The sequence below is a fragment of the Syngnathus typhle genome, linkage group LG16, assembly GCF_033458585.1.
Source record: "Syngnathus typhle isolate RoL2023-S1 ecotype Sweden linkage group LG16, RoL_Styp_1.0, whole genome shotgun sequence".
In the NCBI taxonomy this organism is placed as follows: domain Eukaryota; kingdom Metazoa; phylum Chordata; class Actinopteri; order Syngnathiformes; family Syngnathidae; genus Syngnathus; species Syngnathus typhle.
In genome coordinates, this window is record NC_083753.1 from 1,492,293 (window position 1) to 1,513,026 (window position 20,734).

Here is a 20,734-nt window from a genome sequence, read left to right on the forward strand (position 1 = left end):
ACATCAGACCGTTTTTTAAATTATTTTTTTATTGAGAAGCAAACATGACTGAAAAAGACAGTTATTTATTTACAGTACTTAAGGTCACGGATCTGAAGAATGATGGTGATGGGGTGATACGTGGCACTTTTCCTGTCCACTGCCATGTCATCGCAGATTCAGGTAAGCTTGCTTACAATCACCTTTCTGTGTGCCGAGGTATAAGGAAGAATTTACATACGAGCTGATGTCAGTGCCAGTTTCCGTAGAGATGAACCTTTCAGAATACAATTTTAATTGAGTATGTACAGAGTACATCACGACGGTATCAACTGCAGTAAATATTTCAAATACATAATGAAGTCACACATATTTATGTCTTATTTGAGTTTGTTTGTGCTTGATTTCATATTGTTGTGATTTTTAATCATTTTAAGTTTTACTTTGAAAATACTTACACAGGAAATTCTATTTAAATGGTGTACTTCACTCGTACACGTCATTGAGGAAGTAAAGGCTACTGCAGGAAAGGCACTATAATACGTCTTCAATTCTACACTCCACACTTATTTCACGATCACCGGAAAATAATCTAAGTGAGTATTTCAACTCGAAAACAGCCTGGTGTCATTTTTGAGTGATTTGTTCGCGAACGATTTGTGACCGGTTGTAATTGTTCAGTCTATACGTTTCTTAGATTTACTGTGTATGAAGAAGCGTATTTAAAACGTTTATTGACTTATGTTATATTATAATGAAGTGAATTCTCCGCCCTCTCTCTCTCGGCCCCTCCTCACCCTTCATCCAAACTCTATTAACGCTGACCAAACTCTAGTGTCGAATGTAAACCCAGTCCAAACTCGGAACTGACCACAATTCATTATCAAACCCAACATTTTGAATGTAGTGCGAGAGTTTTACATCGGTATCCGTCTCGCGGCAAAATCTCAACCACTTCCTGAAGTAATCACGTGATACAGTCGTGGCAGCGAGGCCGAGACGTCATCATTTCTGGCTCCTCCTCTTAATAAAGTCAGGGGGCGCTATCGCCTCCTACTGCTGCGTTTTCCCCTATTCTTGTTTTTGAGAATGTACAAACTCATAATCCACAATCCAATTACAAGACAGACCATCTAAAGCACAGGTGTCAAACTCAAGGCCCGGGGGCCTGATACGGCCCGTCACATCATTTTATGTGGCCCGCGAAGACAAATTGTGCATCAAATTCGTGTCATTACTAGAATTGCAAATTGTCTTCACTTTTAATAATATCTTTTTTTTTTTATATATTTGACCAGTTTTTACTCGTCTGATTTGAAAACGTTATTTGTCAGTTTGTTTTGTAGCTTTTACTGTATATATTATGAGGTGCTCATACATTTATTTGGGTTGACAGTCATAATGGCCCTCCGAAAGAAGCTATGACTACAATGCGGCCCACGAAAAAATTAGTTTGACACCCCTGATCTAAGCGAAGCTTAGTCACTGTGATGCAGGGTTGTAACTATTTATTGGGGGGAATCAGCTCCCTGGACTTGCACAGAATGAAAAAGCAAACGCAGCGCATGAGCACATTTCACAAAGTGTATATTGATGATTGAAAAATATCTACTTTTTTGTCACTGTCAATTTTGAAATTGAAGTGGTTTCTGTGAGCCACTTATCAGGCGTTTGATGATAATGATGATGCTGATATGCTGTCTTTGATATGCAGAGAATGGCACAGAAGGTGCTGGTCACGGGCGGTGCGGGCTACATTGGGAGTCACTGCGTAGTGGAGCTTATTGAAGCTGGCTACCAACCCATTGTGGTTGATGATTGCAGCAATGCTATAAAAGGTAAGCTGCTAAAGGTATGTGTGTGTGTTTTTAGCCAGGTGTGGTCTTATTTGCTGATAATCCATATGTGTTATTGATGGAGGAAAAGCAGGTGTGCCTGAGAGTTTACTTAGAATACAGAAGTTTCTGGACACCAGCATTGAGTTTCATGAACTTGACCTTCTGGACAAACCTGCCCTGGAAGGAGTTTTTAAAAAGGTTAGTACGGCCATACAACATGATCCATTCAAGTACTTTGTACATGAATTCTACATTTTTGCAAATACATTTTTGCAATACGACATGATTCATTCAAGTACTTTGTACATGAATTCTACATTTTTGCAAATAAACCTCATTGCTCCCAAATTTACAAACACACTATTAATTGCTACTACATCTTTTCACTGCATTTGATACAGACCACCAAAAATAATGATACATTAATAAGATAATACAATTGCACTGTGGATTTAAAGTTAGCACATGAGAGTTCTGGAGTTTCAGGTTTCAATCTTTGCTGAGTTTGCATCTTTTCTCCAGTAACTCATGTCAACAGTTGAAAACATGCTTATTAGGCTCATTTAAAACTCTGCATTGCCCACAGGGGTGAATATGAATTGATGTTTATTTATATGTGCCCAGCAATTGGCTGGCAATCAGTCCACGGTGTTCCCTGGCTCTCACTCAAAAGTGCGTTTCATTTACTGTAGTCTGCCATTAAAGAGTAATCATTAAAATATCCTAATTATAAAAAAAATAAAACGCATTCCAAAGTCCTCTTGTTAGCTTTTTCCAGTGTATCTAAAATATTTTCCTATGCAGAGTGCTCATTATTGTCATGTGTAGAGTTGATTCTTTGAAGTCTAATGTGCGTCACAGCATTCTTTCAGCGCCGTGATGCATTTTGCTGGCCTGAAGGCCGTTGGAGAGTCGGTGCAGCAGCCGTTACGCTACTTCAAGGTCAACCTTACCGCCACCATGAACCTACTTGAGGTCAGTATAACCCAACTCCATCTGCACTACGACTTGATCCCATTTTGTACAAGTGTTTATGCTTAGGCCGTCTCTTATACTAGCCTCGCTTTTTAAAATACAGCAATTAGACTCTGCCTTTGTAGCTTGATTAATTGTATGCTTGCCAAGTCTCTGTAGCGCTGCCTGTGTGCCATAATTGTTTGCAACCGCAGGTGATGCAGACTTACGGGGTACACAATCTGGTGTTCAGTAGTTCGGCCACTGTTTACGGAGACCCTCAGCGTCTGCCCATTGATGAGAAGCACCCTGTTGGAAACTGTTCCAACCCTTATGGCAAAACCAAGTTCTTCATTGAGGAGATGATCAAGGACCAATGCAAGGCTGACAAGGTACTGAGTCGGCGGGGGGGGGGGGGCGGTTCACGCACGCATAGAAAAAGAGGCTCTTTTATTATGTGTGCTATGTGAGCAGAGTTGGAATTCAGTATTGCTGCGGTATTTCAACCCCATCGGTGCGCATTCCTCTGGCCTCATTGGAGAGGACCCTCGGGGTATCCCCAATAATTTACTACCATACATTGCTCAGGTACATAAATGCTGTGATGTTTTTTTTTAACTATAGTTGCAAATGATGATGCATGGTATTGCATTACTCCCTCTCTTCATAATAGGTTGCTGTTGGGAGAAGGCAGGTGCTCATTGTATTTGGAAATGACTATGACACACCAGATGGAACAGGTATCTTTTTTTTAATCTAATTTAAGGCAAGTTACATACATACCTTTATTTCATTTAGAAAATGTGACTCCACACACGACACTGACTATATCAGCATGCACCTGTACATATATTTTCCAAATATGTTTTTTTTAGAATTTTTCATTTTCTCTTTATGTCATTTTGTCCCTTTCAATATGACTCAGAAGGGCAGTAGTTGTGCCCTCTATTGACGATTCGCCACGGGAAGAAATGTACGTTGTATAAAAAAAAAAAAAAAATGGAAGAAGGCAGGCTAACTGTTATCTGGTAACTCCATTTCAGTGGCGAACGGTTCTTGTTATTTCATCTGAAGGGCATAAACTGGTGGATGTATCAGACAAAAAGTCAACCCAACCAGATGCTCCAGCATTTGTAAACAATGCGAGCGGAGTCCCTAGCGGGTAATGAGTTAGGATCATTTTTTAAAGATTATAGTCACTGATCCTGACTTTGATAAGAAGGGGTGCTCAAATTTGGTCCGATTATTAGTTTGTGTCTACCCTGCTTTAGAAAAATAATTTCATCACTATTGAAAAATATTTCAGCACTATTGAATCTAATGTGTAATGTATTTTCTCTTTCAAGGTGTGAGAGATTATATTCATGTTGTTGATTTGGGAAAGGGACACATAGCTGCGCTGAAGAAGCTGAAGGACAATTGTGGGTGCAAGGTAACAAAATAGGAAAAATGCAGAGTTCTACTGGAATTAAATATCAGTGTCTTACCAAAACTTTGTGTTTGACAAAAAACTCTCACCACCATGTCAAACAAGCATGTTCTCATTCAATGGTGTATTCAGTTAATGGTGTTGTTGAGTATGTGTGTATGATATGCACTCGTACAGCGGATAATGAATTATTTTTCTTTTATTTATTGATTTTTTTTTTGTCAACAGGTTTACAACCTCGGAACAGGAGTCGGGTACTCGGTGCTCCAGATGGTGGATGCCATGAAGAAGGCATCAGGGAAAGACGTAAGTCCTAGATGAAGTATTTCCTCTCCAAAATAAAGTCATCTTCTCAATTGGATTCAAATAAGAATAGGAACACGCCATTATTTAGTGAATCGAAGTTGCCATCTTATTTTTCTGTAGATTCCTTATAAGATTGCTCCTCGTCGAGAAGGCGATGCAGCATGCTGTTACGCCGACCCTCGCCTGGCTGAGAAAGAACTCGGCTGGAAGGCTGACTTTGCACTGGAAAGAATGTGTAATGTTTTCCCACAACTTTTTCTAAAAAAAAAAAGAAAAAGGCCATAAGTATTGTGTATGAAGCTGATTTTTTAATTTATGTTTGCATGTAGGTGAGGATGTTTGGCGCTGGCAGTCGATGAATCCCACCGGATATTCCAAAGAGGGAACTTTTTGAGATTTTTTTTTTTTTTTTAAACTTCTACAAAATCAAAGGGACTAAGCACACAGGGTTTTTTCTTTCTTCATATTTCAAGTAATATCAAGGGGGATTATGAATACTATATATATTTTATGTTTAGCCCATTGGAGAGGGAACCTAAGAATGTGATGACTGAAGTGGGTGTTTAAAATCAACCCTCCATACCTCACAAAAGTATAATGAAATATAATATAATGGGTATACTCTATCTGTATAATTAAATACACATTCATTTAAAATTCCAAGTATTGCTGTATATGCAAAGTGATGGCACTTTTAAGACATTGTTAGAAAATACAGACAATACAGCCTCGCCAATATTTTTAAAGCAGATGTAATGCCTCCTCTTATGTATTTTATTTTTTGACCATGGTGACCTGCAGATTTTCTTCAAATCTGATGTGTCCCAGCTGTGCTAAAGATTTGTATTGAAATAATTGATGGCCCTGATAGTTTTCATACTAAAGCCAGCCGGTGTGCTCTTCACCAGGCAGCACTGTTGAAAGTATTGTCTGCAATTATTATTTTTCAGAAAGTTGGTGGAGAAATTTGTGTGACACACTTTAATTTGATGTACAATAAATACTGCATAGTAACTTGTTAATTTAGCTTAATCTGGTACTCCTTTCATATTATGAAACTCCTCAATGGTTAAGAGTAATTTATTCAATATCAATCAGTCAAACAGCTCTGTACATATATTTGTTCTTCACATGGTAAGTATAAGGCGAACACCTGCTGGAAAAAAAAAAAGGTTTAGGCCCCTACCCGGATGAAAAAAAAATCCACAACTTCAAGTTGGCAAGTATGTACATTTTATGAATTTTGTTTGTTGCCTCCAAATTGTCTATTTTCTCTTTCTGTACTGATCTCCAAGCAATACTTGTGAAATAAACTTTATAGAGGGTCATTTCACACATTTAGTATCATCTGGATGTATTTAAGGCTGCTTAATAGACCCTGAAAGAAAAATCCTCGAGTGCCAAAATGAACGTGAATGTTGAATTGTGTAGTCTTCCTCTGAATATCAACCCTCGACTTTCACGGGTCACTACGGCAGCTTTAGGAGACTTGTTATTTTGACTTTTAAAAGTATTTAATCTTGACACGAATCCCACATTGTGCATGCGAAAGCATCTCCTAAGCATGGAGCTGGAGCTTTAAATGGCTCCTTGAACCCTCGGGCACCCAGTTAATAAAACACCCACGTCAGCACAACGCTCCAGTCTCTCTCGCCGGGTTTCGGTCTTTAGGGCTGAGCAGGAAGTGGCTGACTGTGGACCCTGATCGCGAGAAAAAGGCCAAAGAAAAGCCAACAGGGAAGCCAAAAATGGATATTGTGACCGACGAGGGGGAGAACAGCCTCTATCGGGCGTCGGGTGAATCCAACCACCAGTGAGTATCGATGGGTTTTTATCACGGGTATCATGGCGAGGGGCGTAAGCGGGTCCTGTCGAATGCTCGCGCCGGGAGAGAGTCGCTGCATTCGGGTAAGCGAGGCAAATCCTCCCCGCTGCTCGCTGTGCTCCGGACCTCCGGCAAGAAGTGTGCGAGGGCGGGGTGTGGGGAGGGGGGTCCACTTGAATAAAACGGGCGTTTCCCCCGTATAACCCGTAAACGAATTTCCCTAGAATAGTTATATACTAACAAAAGCCAGCACTGAGTTCTGTTGAGAGGTTTTTTTCCCCATTGTGTGCTGGTCGCAGCCTGAAGTGGGCGTCGCTCCAGGACACTGGGCTGCTCTGGCGCGGCGCTGCCCGCTTTACCCTCGTAGGACTACCGCACTCTCACGACGCTCTGCAGATTCGCAAGCCTCAAATCGCTCCGATTTAATACATGCACATACTTTATATTGCGTTCCATCGTGAAAAGATTTAGGACACCGTGGTTTGCGGGCGGGTGGGTTTTCTCGGGCGGTGCAGCCTGTTAGGCTTGATCCCGTAATTAAAAATGAATGTGTGTCGTAGTCGACATGAGGATGAGGAAAATGGGTTACTGTCCCCCAAAAAAGCCTATGACTGTTGTTTAGTGGATTTAAAGCTCGTGCCGCTACACAATGTTATATTCCCTCTCTTCGTTCTCGAGTGCGGTTGTAGCATCAGATGTTAGACTTGCTACGCGCTTCCATTAAGGGTGATTACAGGGATTTGTCACCCGAAGCTCCCTGCCTGGTGTCGGGTGTAGCCCAGTTGTTGACGAAGTTTGATTGAAGGCAGGATTAACCAATAGTAGTCTAGAGTTTGATCGAGGAGGCGGAGCGTCTGCAATGGGGTTCTTATGCAGCATCGTTTAGGTTCAGGAAGGTAGGTGCTCACCCTTTATTTAAGAGTAGGTGGCTTGATTGACACTTTAAAAAAGTGTTGATTTGCTTCCTTTTCCGGATCACATGGTTGGCTATCTCAAAGCAGCCCATTTTTAAAATATGAGAGATCTATAAAAATAAATAAATAAAAAGACATGGTTATGCTATCTGGTGAAGGCCTACTCAAGATAACCTACATAACAAATCTCCTACGAAGACTGAAGTCTGCTGGAGAATACAAACGATTAAGAGTCATATTAGGAGAAGAAACATAGGAAGATGTGTTAATTGTTGTTCATCTGGTAACTGCATGAGTCAAGTTAAAACAAATAAAATAAAAAATAAACTACCTTCAAAATAATACATGTACTAGAGGTGAAAATGACAGTCATGAGATCCGAAACTGTATGATCCGATACTATTTTCGCTCAGTCAACTGCAAATGCTGTGATACGTGAAGTGCTTCAATGCTCGTTTAGCTAATAAGATTAAAACTGCCACACACTGCTGTGTCCTACAGGCAGCCTCAGCGATGGTTCAATACGGCCGACATCACGGCGGCTCACCAAACCAACCTGCTGAAGCAGCTCAACCAGCAGAGACGTCAGGAACTCTTTTGTGACTTCAGCGTACTGGTGGAGGGTCACCTCTTCAGGGCCCACCGCAACGTCCTGTGCGCCAGCAGCGGCTACTTCCGCATGCTGCTGACTCAGGGACTCGATGGGATGTCGGAATCCGCTAATGCCACCTTTGACTCTTTTAGCCCGGAGATCTTCACAGTCATCCTGGATTTCATCTATTCGGGCCAGCTGGACCTCTCCAGTCAAAATGTGATTGAAGTGATGTCCGCTGCCAGTTACTTGCAGATGAACAATGTCATCAACTACTGCAAGAATTTCATCAAATCTTCTTTGGACATCAGCGTGAAAGATGAAGACAGCGATCGATGTCACAGCTTGTCGGAGACCTGCAGCTTCATCAGTGGGACTGGAGAGGAGACAGCAGATCAGCAGCAGCAACAGCGAGATCAACGTTCTGAAAGTCCACCACCTGCACTATGGACCAGGGACAGCTCCAGATCCCAGTCAAGCTTCATGAGCAAAGATTTGGAGAAGGACATTTCGGGTCCAGCATTTAAGACTGAGCCAAGTAGTCCTGCCAATGACATTAACACGGACTTTGAGGACCCCCAGGACCCTTTGTATACATTGCCAGTGCCAGAGCGCCGGCGTGGCAAAGGTGCAAATAAGAGAAAGGCGAGCAACAGCACCCACTCCAACCACCATGATGACCCAGACATCCAAGAGGCCAGCACACTAAAGGCAGAGAAGGCTGATGAGCTTTATGCCAATTTACCACAAATTGTGGGTGTTGTTGGAAACTTCGAAACCGGTAAGCACAAAGCAGCGACATTTGGGGAGTCCGAAACCAACGCGGTAAAAATATTGACTGCGACGGCTTCTCCTTCTGCTTTACAGAATCCAATTCCGCCATGCGCTTCAAATGCCCTTTCTGTACACACACGGTGAAAAGGAAGGCGGACCTCAAGCGTCATTTGCGCTGTCACACTGGCGAGAGACCGTATCCGTGTCAGGCCTGCAGTAAGCGATTTACTCGCCTGGAGCATCTCCGCAGCCACTTTGAGACGGTACAATTCAGGAGTATTATTTTGCTTTTTGGCAAATCTATCAGGAAACTGCACCATTACCACCAGTAGGATGTCCTTTTTTTTTTTTTTTTTTTTTTTTGCATAGCTTCCATTTTTATCAGGAGGACCGACAACAAGATTTTGGATCTGTGGGAATGATTCATTCAGATTGTTAGGTCAGGAGCAAGTATAATTCCATGTATCATACCTATTCCAGGAGCAAGTATAATTCCGTGTATCATACCTATTCCATATACCGATATCAGATCAATACTGGCCTGATTTTAAAATATTGAGTACTCGTGGAGGCTACAGACACCGATACTCAAAGGGATACTTGACTAATGTAGCTATTTTCAGCATTAAAAAGTTCATATTTTGTAACTTCATTCCTTTTCATCTCCAATTAATACCTTTGAAAAAATGCATTTGTTGACTGAAAATGACATTGCATGTGCTCAGGGCTCAGGTAACAATCAATTACTGTTTACCTTGTGAATTTCACATGTTCAAACTAAGAAAACTGGTGAGCTGTGATTGGTGTGAGCTCTCAACATTTGTTGAGACACAAATGAATAGGCTGGGTCTCAGGAATATATTATCATCTGTGTCTCAATTTTTAAATGAATCAAAATTAATCAAATTTTATACATCAAAGGTACTAGAGGTATCATTACTTAGCATCGGTGAATGCTCAAAGGCTAAAAGGCTGAAGTGGTATTGCATGCCGTATGTTGTTTGTTAACACAGTAGCTAATAGAGTACACCAAATCAAATGACAATACTCTGTGATCTGTGTTACGTGTTGTCAGATTCATCAAGCCAGGAAGCTGGTGTGCAGAAGGTGTAAATGTCCGGTGACTGAAGATTCCGGCCAAGTGGTGTGTGAGGGCACACGGCGTTACCGCATGTGCCCGCTGTGCGTCCACGAAGTGGGCCGCGATACAATGCCCATGGACAGTCTGGAAGGAAGCAATGAGGAGCCGGCGCTTTTACTAGGTGTGGACGGCGAGGAGGAGCAGAGTAATAGGGCCTGGATGGCAAATGATGACGACGACTTGGCCGAAGACTCCGGGGCTGACCTCATCATTCAACAAGTGGATGACAGCGACGAAGAGCTGCAGTGACATTTGACCAAAGTGCGCGTGTGTGTGCGTATTCATGCATGTGTAAATATTGGCTGTGGGGCAACATGTTAAAGTCATGCCTGAGAATGTAGTGTGATATGATTAGAAACATGACAAGAAATGTCAATCTGGTGTGAATGGCCACTTCAACCAGAGTATACAACTTGCCAAGAATTGGATGCAGCTTTTCCGGAAAGATTGAGTTGTTTGATATTCGTCTATATTAAGACAAGGGTAATTTTTAGTAAAAAGTGCCGGCCACTTGTCACGTTGCTAATCCATTGATGTATGCGTGTATGCATACATTTATTATGATACGCTGTATTATTCTTTTACTGTAATATAACTGGCTGATCAATTATTTCAAAGATCTTTTTACTTTTGTGGCAAGCTCATTGAGTCTATGTATATGCGGTATCTAAAGCATGCCTCTTTAGTGTTTCTTTTGTAGTGTTTCAATGATAAGCTCTTAGCGTTATATACAATTTTTTTGCATAAATGGAAAGACGTTGTTTTGTTTTTTTTTACTTTTGAAGACATTCAGCTCTGATAAAAAGACAAGTTGGTTGCTGATTGAACCTGAAAAAGGAGAGAAAACGTATTTAATGAAGAGTGAATGATATGGAAATGTTCTGTTTCTTTTATCATTGAAAAGCTACCTTATATGTTATGACAGTAAGCCAATTAAAAGTTGTTGTTTTGTTTTTTAAACTTTGGGACACATTAAAGATATTTTTGTAGACTTCTCTTGGTTGGAAATTACATCCTAAAATCAAAAAAGTTCCAACTCAGTTAGCTTTTCAATTAAATTAACAACTTACAGTTTAATACTTTACAAACTACATTTTAACTGTATGGATTGTATTAAGACACGTCAAAGAAGTTAATTTGTATAAAACCTATTTAGAAAAGACTCTTCACAATTGATAGCGATGAGTGACAGCCATTGCCTTGGTTTAAACCATGGGTGTCCAAACTTTTTGCAAAGGCGGCCATATTTGGTTAGATGAAAATGTATAGGGGCCAACATCTCGTACTGATATTCCTCAAACCAATACTGTTGTAAATTAACTTGTAAATATGTAACTATATCCTGTGCTGTCTGCAAATAGGTTGATATTGCAAATGATAATCTATTGTCAATTCCATCACCAGAATAGATAGGAAGATTAAAATAATAATAAAGTAAAGATACGTTGATATTGCGATGGAGAATCTATTGTCAATTGATAGTTGAAGATAAAAATAATAATAAATTAAATACAAATGAACGTTTTATGAAAGTTGAATGGATTTTTTATTACATGTTTGTTTTATTATTGTATTAATAACAACGTTGGTGTTTCGACTGCAGTAACCGTGCCAGATTGTATCATGCCAATTTCAAAAGGACACCAAACGGTGTGTGCGTGAACTGGGAAGGGATAGGGGAGAACGGGCTCACCGATCATGAGCGCTCGCTCGTGTGCGCGTTCCCGTTCGTACGCGTTTTTTCTGTGGCTCGCTCCGGGGTGCGCAGGTCCCCGTGACGGTGCTAGCGAGCCGCGTAATATTGATTTTGACACGATGCTTCGGGCTGGTCTAATTTAAGACACGGGCCGGAATTTGGGCATGATGGTAAACCCTCCCAACTGGGGAAAAAAACCTCATTGAGGCAAAAAAAAGAAAGAAGAAGAAACCCTAACAAAGGACCACAAATTGAGTTCTGTTGCTGTGGAATGTTATATAAAACAGCATACGAGTCTATTTAAGGAGACAAAGTGCCGCAGGTATGGGAAATTGGTTCTTCCTCCGAATTTAATTGTCCCGGTCTGTTAGTGCAGAACTGCAGCCTCTGATTTAAACATTGATCGCCACCGAGTCCCCTTTGACCAGAAGAGGGAGCAGTAATCGCAACAAAAGGGGCCAAAAACGAATAGATAAGCAACATTTTAACTTTACACAACGTATTAACTTCTAACAAGTCATTACGCTGCGAGCATAAATTGGACAAGTGTTGTTTGTGACACACGTCATAATATTATTAACAGACGTTTCCAGCCGTGAAAGGAGGTTCTAAATAAATTGGATGAAATGAATAGGATAAAATTAATGGCCTGGCTTACCACGCGATAAAATGACTACCCCATCCACTACCAATTTGTGGCCGCTAGAGGACGCTGAGGTGCTGTCAATCGGGTTAAGCTAGAATTTCGGCAGAAGAAGTCAGACCGGAGGATACCGGACCAACATGGCGGCCGTGTGGAGGCTTGTAAACAGAAGTGCATTGAGCTCAGCCGCAATCGGACAACAGTACCTACCGTTCAGCTCCCCCGCGAAGGTTAGAGCACTTTGATGTGTGTGGATTTTAAGGTCAAGCACTTTTCAGAGATTGTCTTCAAATGGATTCGTTTGAGATTCATTTTGTTTTCCCCCCACTCTGAAAAGAAAGGAACATTCCCTAAAAGAAAGTAGCACTTGGCATTTTGACATAAACCTCAGAACTACATCTGAATGTATACGCAGTATAAAGACACATACTTGGAATGGAAATTATTTTATTTCTGAATTTAGTCGGATGTAGTCAGATGATTCTAAATGTAAATTGTAAATGTTGCTATCGTCCAAAACAGGTAAAGTCATGTGAAAATTTGCTAAATTATAATTATTTCTTATGTTTACCCGCTTTACCTACTAGGATGGTCCTGCAAATACCAATACAGTAATATTTGTTATTTATGATATTGCCCTATGTGTATATTTTCACCAAATTTTTTCAAAAAGTTAAAAAAAAAAAAAAAGAGAGAGAAAATTACAAATATAAACAATTAAATGTTCCTCCATTCAATGACAAACGGTACAACAAACCTGTCAACAAAATAACATGGCTTTCTGCAAATATTAACTGTGTGCAAAATTTAAAGAAATTGCAATAAATGAAGGGCGAAAGTCTTGCTGTTTACATAGAATGACCTTGACCAGACTCTTTTTGAAGTGATGTTTTTTTGCGTAGGCTGGTGTAAGAGCAGGTTACACCCTGCCAGATAAAGTGAAAATAGTGGAGGTGGGACCCAGAGATGGGCTTCAAAATGAAAAGGTGATGTTTACTTCATGTTAATGTATTTCAGTTTTAAATGCTTTTCAAGTTTTAAAAAGTGTAACACATTTACCATTTTCTTTGTCAGACTATCGTGCCAACAGAGACCAAAATCCATTTGATTGACATGTTGTCAGAGTCAGGGCTGTCAGTAGTAGAAGCCACCAGCTTTGTATCGCCAAAGTGGGTTCCACAAGTAAGTCTGTGTCAGACAGAACGTCACATGCTATACGGTGTCACGCCTTGCACTGACATGCAAATCGCACCATTGAAACTGCAAAACTACCCTTGAGCATTTGCACTTTGCTTTCAGTGTTACTGTTCCCTCTTACAGATGGCAGACCAAGTTGAGGTGATGAAAGGGATCTGCAGGAAACCTGGGGTGTCTTACCCGGTCCTCACTCCAAACCTCAAAGGATTCCAGGCTGCTGTGGGTATCGAGCACACCTTGTCCATCTGTTCCTTTGCGATATTTAGAATTTATGATGGCGTTTCCCTACTCCGACATCATCACAGGTGAAGGCTGGCGCCTCCGAGGTCGCCATATTCGGTGCTGCATCTGAGATGTTTAGTAAAAAGAATATCAACTGCTCAGTGGATGAAAGTTTACGGCGCTTTGACGAGGTCGTAAAAGCGGCTAAAGAGGCTGGCGTGCCTGTCAGAGGGTAAGCTAACCGGTAGCTTAAACAAACTTTTACAGAATTGGCTGATTAATCAATAACTGTACATCCTTTTGTCGTCCCTACAGCTATGTGTCTTGTGTTCTTGGCTGCCCATACGAAGGCAAGGTTCCTCCTGAAAAGGTTGCACGTGTAAGTTCTCACTTAAATTGATCAACCAGTGCTTAAGGAGATACTGTACTCATTCAGCAGTTAAAATTATTATTTTGTCTAAAATGTATTTGTTAATCAATACCTTTCAAACACATTTGCCACTTGCTGTCAACTGAAAATGACATCACATGTGCTCAAGGAACAACCAATCACGACTCAGCTTGCGAATGTCACATGACCAAACCCGGAAAATGGGCAACTGTCATTTTCAGTCAACAGCGAATTCCAAATTTCCTTTTGGACATGAAAAATAATGAAGTTATCAAATTGATTACAGACAAAATATTAACATTTTACTGCTCTTAAGGCTAAATAAGTATCTTGTTAACAAGCCTTAAACTACAAGTCCATTTTTCTATACTGTCATCATGATAATGATGGGGTGCAAATACAATGTTAGAATAGTAGATATTTCAATTCCCTAACCCAAAATGCCCAAGAATAAGATAATTTTAGAACTATCTGCGTGCATTCCATGCAACAATGCTTCAACATTCTTTTTTAGTTTCACTCGAGAGGTTGAACCAGTTGTCAACTCGTCCACAAGTTGATTTTACAACTATGTAGTGATATTAAGATTCATTTTTACTTTTCTGCCGTCAACTCCAATACTCTGTGGGGCAGCAAAATGTACATCTAACAAGGGAACACAGCATAGTCAAGACTACTGGCTCCTACAGTACAGGTGTCTTTGCAGGTGGCAAAGCGTCTGTACTCCATGGGCTGCTATGAGATTTCCCTCGGCGACACAATTGGAGTGGGCACTCCAGGCAGCATGCGGGAAATGCTGGCAGCCGTGAGCCGCGACGTGCCAGTCAAGGCCTTGGCCGTGCACTGTCACGACACGTACGGGCAGGCCCTCGCAAATATCCTTGTAGCTTTGCAGGTTTGTTGTTTCAATATTTTCTCTCGCTCACACTGTTCTCCTAATAGGTGGCTTGTTGGGTTGTTGTTGTTACTCCCAGTTGAAATTTAATCAAAAACTGACATAAAAGGTTTGAACTTTGTATATTTTAACACTCACGGCTCACTGAAGATACAGTCCACCCACTTACAAACGTTCATGCTCTAATAATGACGCATTTCTTCCAGTGACAGACTATTAAAACTATAAACGTCTGATGAAAAATCAGCGATATACAGTAGTAGAGCGAATCGATAACATGCCTCGCTGCAATATTGTGGCAATACTCGTAATTTTATCACGGACACACAGATGTACCTAATGTGAGTTTTTTGTGGGTGTTGCTTGTCATGACTATCTTTTGCCTCTAGATGGGAGTGAGTGTGGTGGACTCTTCCGTTTCCGGGTTAGGTGGTTGCCCTTATGCACATGGTGCTTCTGGAAACGTTGCCACAGAAGATGTTGTCTACATGCTTCATGGACTTGGGATTCAAACTGTTAGTATTGGTGTCAGTTTACGCCATCCAAAATTTTGGTGTAATTAAAATTATCTCAAATTTGAATGAGATTTGAAAAGATTGCCGGGGGGATAAAAAGTTTTATGTTAGTTTTAAGTTTGACTTTTTCTTGTTATTAGGTGAACAAAGCCATTTTGCAGCATTGAAAATGCTTTATTAGAATATGAAATTCAGAAAAAACACCTGCTTAGAAGCAGATTTGGACATGGTACAAAAAAAATGCCGTCACAGGTGCTTTGCATATTGAACAATTGTGAAGTTTTGTGAACTCAAACTATTTCTTTAAATGTTGACATTTTGATGACAAATGTAAGATTACCATATTCAATTTTGATTGCCAAGGACATGTAGTTACTTAATTCATTTAAAACTGTCAAATTATGTGGAACAGCCTTAATTTTTGACAATGTTTTATCGGATAATCATCATCTTAATTGTTATGTCGCAATCACTTGCAGCCATCTTTCTTCTTGTAACAAAAATCATCTCTTCTTCCTAGGGAGTGGACCTCGCCAAGCTGATGGACGCAGGAGCTTTTATTTGTCGAAGCCTTAATAAGAAAACCAGTTCTAAAGTGGCTGAGGCAACTTGCAAACTGTAGGAAGATTTTTAGTCGTGACAATTTCTAACTTTGTGCTTTCATCAGCACACACACATACCGAAACTGTTCCCTTGCGCCTCCATATTGTTTTTTTTGTCTGCCATCATGACAATGTCCCTTTGATATTTGCATGATGTTGATGCGTCAGAAATACTATGACCTCAGTCATTTGAATCTCTTTGTATGACGGCATTGTTTGGACAGTGCCTTAAATAGAGCCAGTCTAGTTACATTTTGATTGATCAACTCACTGTTGATGAAAGGTTGTGTTGGTCCTGAAATCTCCATTTCTATTACTTCCACTCACTCTTGAAAGAAATTTGTAATTGTGAGTATTTTTTCATGCAGAATTTAAAGTGTAATGTGTTATTTATTTTGTCAAATGCTGTACATATAAAACTTTAATGACAGAAATAAACACTTTGGTCCATTCAAACGCTTTTCAGTAAGTTTTTGATGTATCATAAACACAAGTTTAGATCATTTGGAATATTTAAGAACTATATTAAAGGCATTTATTTAATATTTAAGGATATTGATTTTTAAAAGACTATTGTTGTTTGTCTTCGTAACACCCCAATCGTTTTGTTTGTTCAGAAAGTAGTTCAGTCATTGCACTTTTGCCGCACCTCACAGGAACCTGTCACACAGGCCAGCTGAGATTCTTACTGCATGCCTCATCATGATAATGATGGGGTGCACTTAGACACAGAAAAAATAAATAAAAATAAATTGCAACTGCCCAATCAGATGACTTTGCAAATTAAATGTTTGTGTATATGTACATGTAGTATATGTAATACACGTAGACTAGTCATGTTCAATAAATTTAATATGTATAAAAATAAACAACTTATGAAAATTACATATTCTACAAAATCCTCAGGGTGTTGTAGCATTAGCCAGCACAGCACAAACAGCAGCATTCCTTTCGGTTGATTTAAATCAACAGTGGTCTTGGAGAATGCGATGTTGACTAAAAATCCCAAACAAATAACAGTGTGTGTTGTAAGAAAGTCCTGAATGTGCCTGCTTAGAGTTTAGATGAGGAAATACATGACGTGCACTTTGTCACCCTCATGAATCCAGACACCATGCCCAACCCTCACAAAAAAAGTAAAAAAACGAGTTTTGAGCTCATTAACATACAATTACAGTTGTCAGCCATAGTGGTGTGCCCACATTCCAGAAACTTGACCACCATCAAGTGACTTGAGCTCTGCTTGCAGGTGTTCCCAGCACATCAGAATTACGTACATTGAAAAGCTGGATGAAATGCACAGAGGAATTCATGTCAAGGTATGTCCGACCAGTGTCCATTCACAATGAATTGAGTCTATTAGTAAGGGATGGCTTTTAAAGGCCGAGCGCCTTTACTGTATTGACTCAACTTACAGGGGCTGACACGCACTATGGTATGGCCCATAGCTCGAAATGTGTTTTTAAGACTGCGAGTGAGTCATAGCCCAAGCACAACTGACGGGTTTTCAGTCTCTTTTGGTTTGGCTCTCAGCAAGGAGTAGACAAATTTGGAGCAGAGGCCCGAATCTTGTCATCAAACTTCAGCATGGACAATCTGTACTCTGGTTTGTTTGCAGATTTGAAAGATGGAGGCTTATCCTCCATGTCCGTTTTGGGCAAAGGCTCAACGTACTTGTTGAAAAGGTCATCCGTGTACTCTATGGTGGGCACAGGGGGGTTTTGTTTGGGCCTGGTGTTCTTTTTGACAATTCGCACGATTCTCTTGGCGATGAGGTAGATGATCTCGCAGATGTTGAGGACGATGCAGAGCGCAGATGCGCCCACCATGAAGTAGGTGAACACTTTCTTCTCAGTGGGATGGCCGATGTAGCAGTCCACTATGTTTGGGCAAGGAAACACCTCGCACTTGACAAGCCTGGGCAGGTAGAAGCTGTCATAAATGTGGTGGAGGATGTAGAGGAAGGCGATCTCGATGCCCGTCTTGAAGAAGAGGCTGAGCAGGTAGGTCCACCACAGGCCGCCATGTTTTTTGCCCGTGTTGGTGTAGAGTTTGGCGTTCTCACCGTTCTTGACTTTGTGCTTGCGCTCGCGGTCATCACGGTAGGCCACGTGCATGACCACCATGAAGGACGGGCAGGTGATGAAGATCAGCTGCAGTGCCCACAGGCGGATATGCGAGATGGGGAAGTAGTGGTCATAGCAGACGTTGGAGCATCCCGGTTGCTTGGTGTTGCAATCAAAGTCCTTCTGCTCGTCGCCCCACACCCGTTCAGCTGCCACCACATACACCATCACTCTGAATACAAACACCACGGACAGCCAGATGCGTCCAAAGGCTGTGGAGTATTTGTTCACCCCACTCAGAAGAGCTTGGAATGTCTTCCAGTCCATGATTGTCTAGTTGGTCAGATGTGTCTTCTATGGAGTTCTTATTCTTTACAGGGTTCTGGTTTGAAGGGCAAGCAGACGACTGTGAACATTTGAACTCAGTAACATAATGCGATCTCAAAAGGCAACACAAAGGACAGTTTCAAATTTTCAAATATACAAATAATATCATATCATATCATATCATATCATATCATATCATATCATATCATATCATATCATATAATATAAATTCCATATATATATTTTTAAACAACACTACACACAGGTTAAAAAATGTACATAACATAATAGGCTCATTTAGACTTTTGAGAACATTTACACATCAATTAATGTCATCCATGAGAAAAGCCTTGTACTGTATCCACACTCAACTTCTATTTCCGGGTTTTATAACTTGATTTATCAGTTAAGCGTTTACACGAAACATATTATTTGACTCATATTAATTTGAAGTTTAAGGTTATATGTCGTGTAGCTTTTTATGCTGTCGCAAAAATGTTTTCAGAATTCTCACAATACGACGCCTATGACACTCCGATCGCTTTTGTTGATAAGATCGATTCTAGTTTATAAAACAAGTCACATAACTGCGTTAACGTGTAAAAAAAAAAAAGGCGTATAAGCAAACAATACTTTGAGTTCCGAGGTTTCAACAACTTTTCCATTTGTCCATTAGCAAAACTCTTATTTACAAACTGACCCAAACGCACCAGAGGCGGAAGCGCTCATCTTACCAAAAGACGTCTCAGTCCATTTGCGGTGAAGAAGATGATCGATCAATCGCGTTGCCAGCACATTATTGTCGATTATTCGACGGTCGTTTTTGCCTTGAAACACAAAGAGTGGCAGTGCGTTCAGGTAAAGGAGCGCACGCTTGAGAAATGCGCCTGTGGGTGTGGTTAGAAAATCCAAAAAGACCACAGACTGACTGGAAGGAGCCCAGATGTTACTCCCTCCCTCAAGCCTGTCTCACGCTCCTTTCACACTACGCAGCACAGTTCACCTCACACTTTTTTCGTCAAATATTAAATTACTGTACATGTTAACCCTTATCACCTTTTACTTGTTTCTTCTCAGGTTAGGAATGCTTGCGTTTGAAGGTATAATGTTTTTGTAATCCTATGTTGTTTGCTCTCTGTGTTACCAGGATTCCAAGTCTTTTGTCCTGACTTGTTTTGAGAGACAGATCCACCCTCCACTGTTTTTTTTTTTTTTACCTGAGCGTGCATGAACAGGATGCTCCTTTTGTGAGTCAATCTGTGCGTCATCATCATTTTTGAACACATTGTTAACTACTGTAATGTACATCAAAATCGTTTTGTGCAAGTTAAGTCAGAATGTTAAGTTGTTAACACTGTGACACAAGTCCATCCATCTTCTTCCGCTTATCCGGGGTCGGGTCGCGGGGAGAGCAGGTTCAGGAGGGACTCCCAGACTTCCCCCTCCCCAGCCACTTCATCTAGCTCATCCCGGGGGATCCCAAGGCGTTCCCAGGTCAGATGAGAGACATAGTCTCTCCAGCGCGTCCTGGGTCGTCCCCGGGGTCTCCTACCGGTCGGACATGCTCGGTGGGACATGCCCGGAACACCTCCCCAACACAAGTGTAAAGAAAAAAAAAACCTAAGTCACTATTTACATCACAATATAAAAACCCAAAAAATGGTTAACAAGGGCATGATTAGCTGGACACTTAGTATTAGCATCTGGCCTACAATGTATTATTCTCTTCTTACCTTATCTTGATGAAGATGGACAAGATTGAAAATAAGTGCGACAAAAAGGTCACCTTTAAATTAAACAGGTTTTTTTTTTCATCCTCAAAATTTGGTTAAATTTTGACTTCTGCATCCTCAATCTGAAGAAGCTATGTTTATCTGTTCAAGAAATATACATTATATTTAGATATCAGTTCTCATAAAATGGTTGTTGTTTGTAAGATTCCATATTTTTGTGTAACCTCTTCGATTCAAGTCGAAAATCTAAAATTTGAATCACTGTCCAAATACTTTTGAACTGTAAAAAGATAGCTAAACAAACAAAAGCCAGCAAGTGTTGTCTTGTCTGTGTAGATTCCTAATCACAAGTAAGATTGTAGGTAAAGCGTAATCGAGGCAAATTGCAGTTTCATTTAGCAAGCGTGTCAACACTTGTACACCGCGGTTTGTTTTCAGACATGTTTATCATAATACCCGAGTGTTAATGTGGCAAGAAATGACTTCATTTGTTCACTATTCATTTCAAACACTTTTCAAGTCCAGTCAAGCTTCACGAACCAAGCCCTTAAACTCAAAGATAAATGAATACTATCTATCAGCGAAATCATAATGATACAACACAGAAACTGGTACAATGCCACCAGGAAGCTTGATGACACAAATATTTTTCCATCCTTGTCACTCTTCTTCCTGTGCCCGTAAGAGGCGTTCAG

The 20,734-nt window shown here is 40.6% G+C and overlaps 4 protein-coding genes across 5 annotated transcripts; 3 read left to right on the forward strand and 1 right to left on the reverse strand.

Moving 5' to 3' along the window:
* The first annotated feature begins 441 nt into the window (after positions 1 to 441).
* gale (UDP-galactose-4-epimerase) lies at positions 442 to 5,528 on the forward strand. Of its 2 annotated transcripts, none has more exons than XM_061301555.1 (11): positions 442 to 575; positions 1,694 to 1,817; positions 1,900 to 2,015; positions 2,679 to 2,792; positions 2,987 to 3,163; positions 3,246 to 3,359; positions 3,445 to 3,511; positions 4,118 to 4,203; positions 4,429 to 4,506; positions 4,627 to 4,741; positions 4,836 to 5,528. In XM_061301555.1, exons 2-11 carry the CDS (start codon positions 1,697 to 1,699, stop codon positions 4,898 to 4,900), a joined length of 1,053 nt encoding a protein of 350 aa, XP_061157539.1. In that variant the 5' UTR covers positions 442 to 575; positions 1,694 to 1,696; the 3' UTR covers positions 4,901 to 5,528. The 2 variants fall into 2 exon arrangements, with proteins under 2 accessions (XP_061157539.1, XP_061157540.1); XM_061301556.1 differs by having other exon boundaries at positions 1,906 to 2,015.
* Positions 5,529 to 6,141: 613 nt separating this feature from the next.
* On the forward strand, positions 6,142 to 10,743 carry zbtb8a (zinc finger and BTB domain containing 8A). The gene is made up of 4 exons (XM_061301554.1): positions 6,142 to 6,319; positions 7,747 to 8,618; positions 8,705 to 8,874; positions 9,687 to 10,743. The coding sequence occupies exons 1-4, from the start codon at positions 6,255 to 6,257 to the stop codon at positions 9,999 to 10,001; spliced, it is 1,422 nt and encodes a 473-aa protein (XP_061157538.1). The 5' UTR covers positions 6,142 to 6,254; the 3' UTR covers positions 10,002 to 10,743.
* A 1,423-nt stretch (positions 10,744 to 12,166) lies between these two features.
* Positions 12,167 to 16,369, forward strand: hmgcl (3-hydroxy-3-methylglutaryl-CoA lyase). The gene is made up of 9 exons (XM_061300739.1): positions 12,167 to 12,321; positions 12,994 to 13,077; positions 13,166 to 13,273; positions 13,412 to 13,507; positions 13,594 to 13,742; positions 13,826 to 13,889; positions 14,608 to 14,796; positions 15,186 to 15,311; positions 15,832 to 16,369. Exons 1-9 carry the CDS (start codon positions 12,232 to 12,234, stop codon positions 15,931 to 15,933), a joined length of 1,008 nt encoding a protein of 335 aa, XP_061156723.1. The 5' UTR covers positions 12,167 to 12,231; the 3' UTR covers positions 15,934 to 16,369.
* Positions 16,370 to 16,747: 378 nt separating this feature from the next.
* gjb3 (gap junction protein beta 3) lies at positions 16,748 to 19,471 on the reverse strand. The gene is made up of 2 exons (XM_061300741.1): positions 19,041 to 19,471; positions 16,748 to 18,361 (listed from the first exon to the last, which is right to left on the reverse strand). The coding sequence occupies exon 2, from the start codon at positions 18,304 to 18,306 to the stop codon at positions 17,443 to 17,445; it is 864 nt and encodes a 287-aa protein (XP_061156725.1). The 5' UTR covers positions 18,307 to 18,361; positions 19,041 to 19,471; the 3' UTR covers positions 16,748 to 17,442.
* Positions 19,472 to 20,734: the final 1,263 nt, after the last annotated feature.

What these genes read in the sequence shown, in the direction of transcription:
- gale (XM_061301555.1), top strand. Translation starts at nt 1,697, where the DNA reads ATGGCACAGAAGGTGCTGGTCACGGGCGGTGCGGGCTACATTGGGAGT. An exon ending in TACTACCATACATTGCTCAG is followed by an intron (nt 3,360 to 3,444) that starts GTACATAAATGC and finishes TCTTCATAATAG; the next exon opens with GTTGCTGTTGGGAGAAGGCA. An exon ending in AGGACAATTGTGGGTGCAAG is followed by an intron (nt 4,204 to 4,428) that starts GTAACAAAATAG and finishes TTTTGTCAACAG; the next exon opens with GTTTACAACCTCGGAACAGG.
- zbtb8a (XM_061301554.1), top strand. Translation starts at nt 6,255, where the DNA reads ATGGATATTGTGACCGACGAGGGGGAGAACAGCCTCTATCGGGCGTCG. An exon ending in TCGGGTGAATCCAACCACCA is followed by an intron (nt 6,320 to 7,746) that starts GTGAGTATCGAT and finishes TGTGTCCTACAG; the next exon opens with GCAGCCTCAGCGATGGTTCA. An exon ending in TCCGCAGCCACTTTGAGACG is followed by an intron (nt 8,875 to 9,686) that starts GTACAATTCAGG and finishes ACGTGTTGTCAG; the next exon opens with ATTCATCAAGCCAGGAAGCT.
- hmgcl (XM_061300739.1), top strand. Translation starts at nt 12,232, where the DNA reads ATGGCGGCCGTGTGGAGGCTTGTAAACAGAAGTGCATTGAGCTCAGCC. An exon ending in TCAAAGGATTCCAGGCTGCT is followed by an intron (nt 13,508 to 13,593) that starts GTGGGTATCGAG and finishes ACATCATCACAG; the next exon opens with GTGAAGGCTGGCGCCTCCGA. An exon ending in ATGGACTTGGGATTCAAACT is followed by an intron (nt 15,312 to 15,831) that starts GTTAGTATTGGT and finishes TCTTCTTCCTAG; the next exon opens with GGAGTGGACCTCGCCAAGCT.
- gjb3 (XM_061300741.1), bottom strand. Translation starts at nt 18,306, where the DNA reads ATGGACTGGAAGACATTCCAAGCTCTTCTGAGTGGGGTGAACAAATAC.